General features: G+C 41.0%; 1 protein-coding gene across 1 annotated transcript in view; it reads left to right on the top strand.

The window, feature by feature from the left end:
- LOC109845925 overlaps positions 233 to 2,719 on the top strand; it is a 3,967-nt gene continuing 1,480 nt past the window's right edge. The window contains exons 1-4 of the mRNA XM_020415163.1: positions 233 to 411; positions 455 to 599; positions 1,243 to 1,431; positions 2,041 to 2,424. Of these exons, the coding sequence (XP_020270752.1) occupies positions 233 to 411; positions 455 to 599; positions 1,243 to 1,431; positions 2,041 to 2,424 (897 nt within the window). The remainder of the gene's footprint in view (positions 412 to 454; positions 600 to 1,242; positions 1,432 to 2,040; positions 2,425 to 2,719) is intronic.

Genomic DNA, 2,719 nt, shown 5'->3' with positions numbered 1-2,719 from the left:
CTAGAAGCAGAGCCCGCACGCGGAGGCTCCCCGCAACGCAACGCGTCCGACACGCTTCACGCGCGTGACCAGCGGGCAAGCCCCCCCTCAAGATACAAACAGTTAACCAACCCCGCGTTAACGTGGGCCCTACGATACTAAACGCCCTTCAAAGCCAAGGAAACCATCTTATATATATAATATAACGACCCCGAACTCCAAAAGAACGTATATGTACTCCTCTTCATCCACGATGGTCGTCGGCAAGGTGATGAGGTGGTCGCCGTGGGCGCCGTCGTCGTCGTCGTCATCGACGAAGAAGAAGAAGGAGAAGAAGACGGAGAGGTTCGACGCGACGATGACGGTCGCCAAGGTCGAGGGGCTTGGTGCGGCGATGTTCGGAGAGGGATCGGCCGTGGCGTTTACGGTGAGGTGGAGAGGGGCAGCTGATTCGTACTGTTTGGACGCGCGAAAGACGGGCGAGGAGGACGGTGGGGTTCACCAGGGAGGCCGCGGTGAGGGCTGATGGGGTGGCGGAATTCCGCGAGGGGGATAACGGGTTCGGGCGCATCTGTTACGGGTCGGGTGGGGATTTAGAGGTCTCCTTCTGTGTGTCGCATGTAAGTGTTCCTAGCTACTACATTTTTTACTTGAACTACTAAGTTTTCAAAATTATATAAAATCCTTGCTCATATGAAAACTGATAAAAGGCCTAAATTACACGCTTATCCAAAACAAATCATGTATGAAGCATATGACAAACTTAGATTAGCAGTCATCGGTCGTGATATTTTACCCTATTTTATTATAAAATTAAAGATCTAATTTGATTTGAGATTTTGACTTTGTTTATGACTGGTCAAAGTCAAAAAGGAGAGGCGTGAGAATTGTTTAACGCGTTAATTAATTGATGTATAAAGTTTGCCTATCAAATAAGATACTTACCGGCTAATTAAGCAGGGATCTAATTGAGATAGGATTATGTTTTGCCGAGTCAGCTTTGAGCGAGTACATCTCCAAGCAATATATTGGCAAGCTGGCTCGTCTTGACGTGGTCACGCGGTTATTATAATTGGTATTTTGGAGTCAAAAGTCAGGACGATTATGTCAAAATTTGCTGAAAAATCTTAGCATAGACAAATTAATGTGAACCTGTCAAAAAAAAAAAAAAATTATATACAAAGTTGTTTGTTTGACTGTAATTACAAATTTTACAAAAATTAATGTGTGAATTTGTCAATACGGCGTATGCTTGAACTGCAGGGGACTAGGGATGAATCGAAAAGGCAGAAGGAAAAGAAGCTTGAAGAGATAGGAACAGAGACAGTAAGCTTCTCAGAATGGTTCCTGGCTTCGCAATCCACGAAGAAGAAATCCCAGTTCCAAGCTCAAAGGAAGCGAGTTCCTATTATCTTGGTGAAGGATGGCTTGACCGCGGAGGCTATACTTCACGTAAGTTTCCTCGGATTCTTCTACTGCACAATAGAAACGAAATTAGCGTATACAGATGTGGTCTTTAAGTCATTACTCTTTCGACTTCTTTCGGATTATACTCACATATGAATCACTAATGATGCCCCTCTTCATTTTGGTATGATCATTGGGCAAATTCCATGAAACTACCGTATGAATATTGGGGGTTTTGCACAGAACCACCACTAACGGTTTTTATTGGAGAAAACTATCATGACGTTTCAAATCTATAGAAAAAGATCATGAACTATTGAAAATTGTTGCTAACAAAAATAGCAGCTTTGATAAAAGATCTAAACTATACTTGAAGAATGATGGTTTAATTAAAAAAAAAGTTCATGATAGTCTACTCTAATAAAAGAATGTATTATAACCTTGTCCAAAACCCGCAAATGTTCATTGTAGTTCCGTAAAATTTACCCTTATCATCTACAAGTGACTATGGATCATTAGGAGTCAATCTTGAGCATTATCCATGATCCATGAGTTGCTTTTACTTTGGTCCCCACAATAATTGACATAATCTGATCATTAGGATTTCACTCTGCACGCCAGGAGAATATAATTTAATCAGAACTGTTAATGCAGGTAGATGTAAGCTTCAGAGAGACGAGAAAGCCCGAAAAAAAATCAGAAACACCAGCATTTCTGAACAAGGAAGAAGAGGAGGAGGAAACAACTGATGATTCAAGCACATTCAACTCAAATTCCTTGGAGCTAAGTCAGTTGCTTTCGTTAACAGATGAAACAGAAAAACCGTATGAATGCAAGAACAGGATAAGAACAGCAAATACAAACAGCAGCAATCCAAGTACAAGCAGCAGCAGTGTAAGTTCAAGTCCAGAGCTGCATCTTCAGTCATCTTCAAAGCGAAGATTCTTTCCATGGGGAAGACGCAAGATCGGAAATAAAAGATACGACGATGAAGAAGTAGGAAGCAGAAAGACTCAGCCTTCTTCCAACTGTAGCCCGGTATGTAGATATGCAACTCTATGACTTCGTTTTTGGTAAATTTCACAAAGGCTTAATTGTGGTTAGACTGTAGTATCGCTGGTTTGAATTTACTACCCCTATAATATTGTTGTTACAGATACATACCTGAGATTTTCTACTCTTTTACCCTCAAGGGGTCTATTTGTCAAAAAAATAAAAAATAAAAAATCCCTAAGGATAATATAGTAAAAAAAATCTGACTAAGGGGGCTATCTGCAACAATAAAACTAGAGGGATAGTGAGTTAAAAACAACGATACTACTGTGGGGGCTTT

This window comes from Asparagus officinalis, chromosome 6, assembly GCF_001876935.1.
Source record: "Asparagus officinalis chromosome 6, Aspof.V1, whole genome shotgun sequence".
NCBI lineage: Eukaryota > Viridiplantae > Streptophyta > Magnoliopsida > Asparagales > Asparagaceae > Asparagus > Asparagus officinalis.
This window is presented reverse-complemented; position numbering and strand designations above follow the sequence as displayed.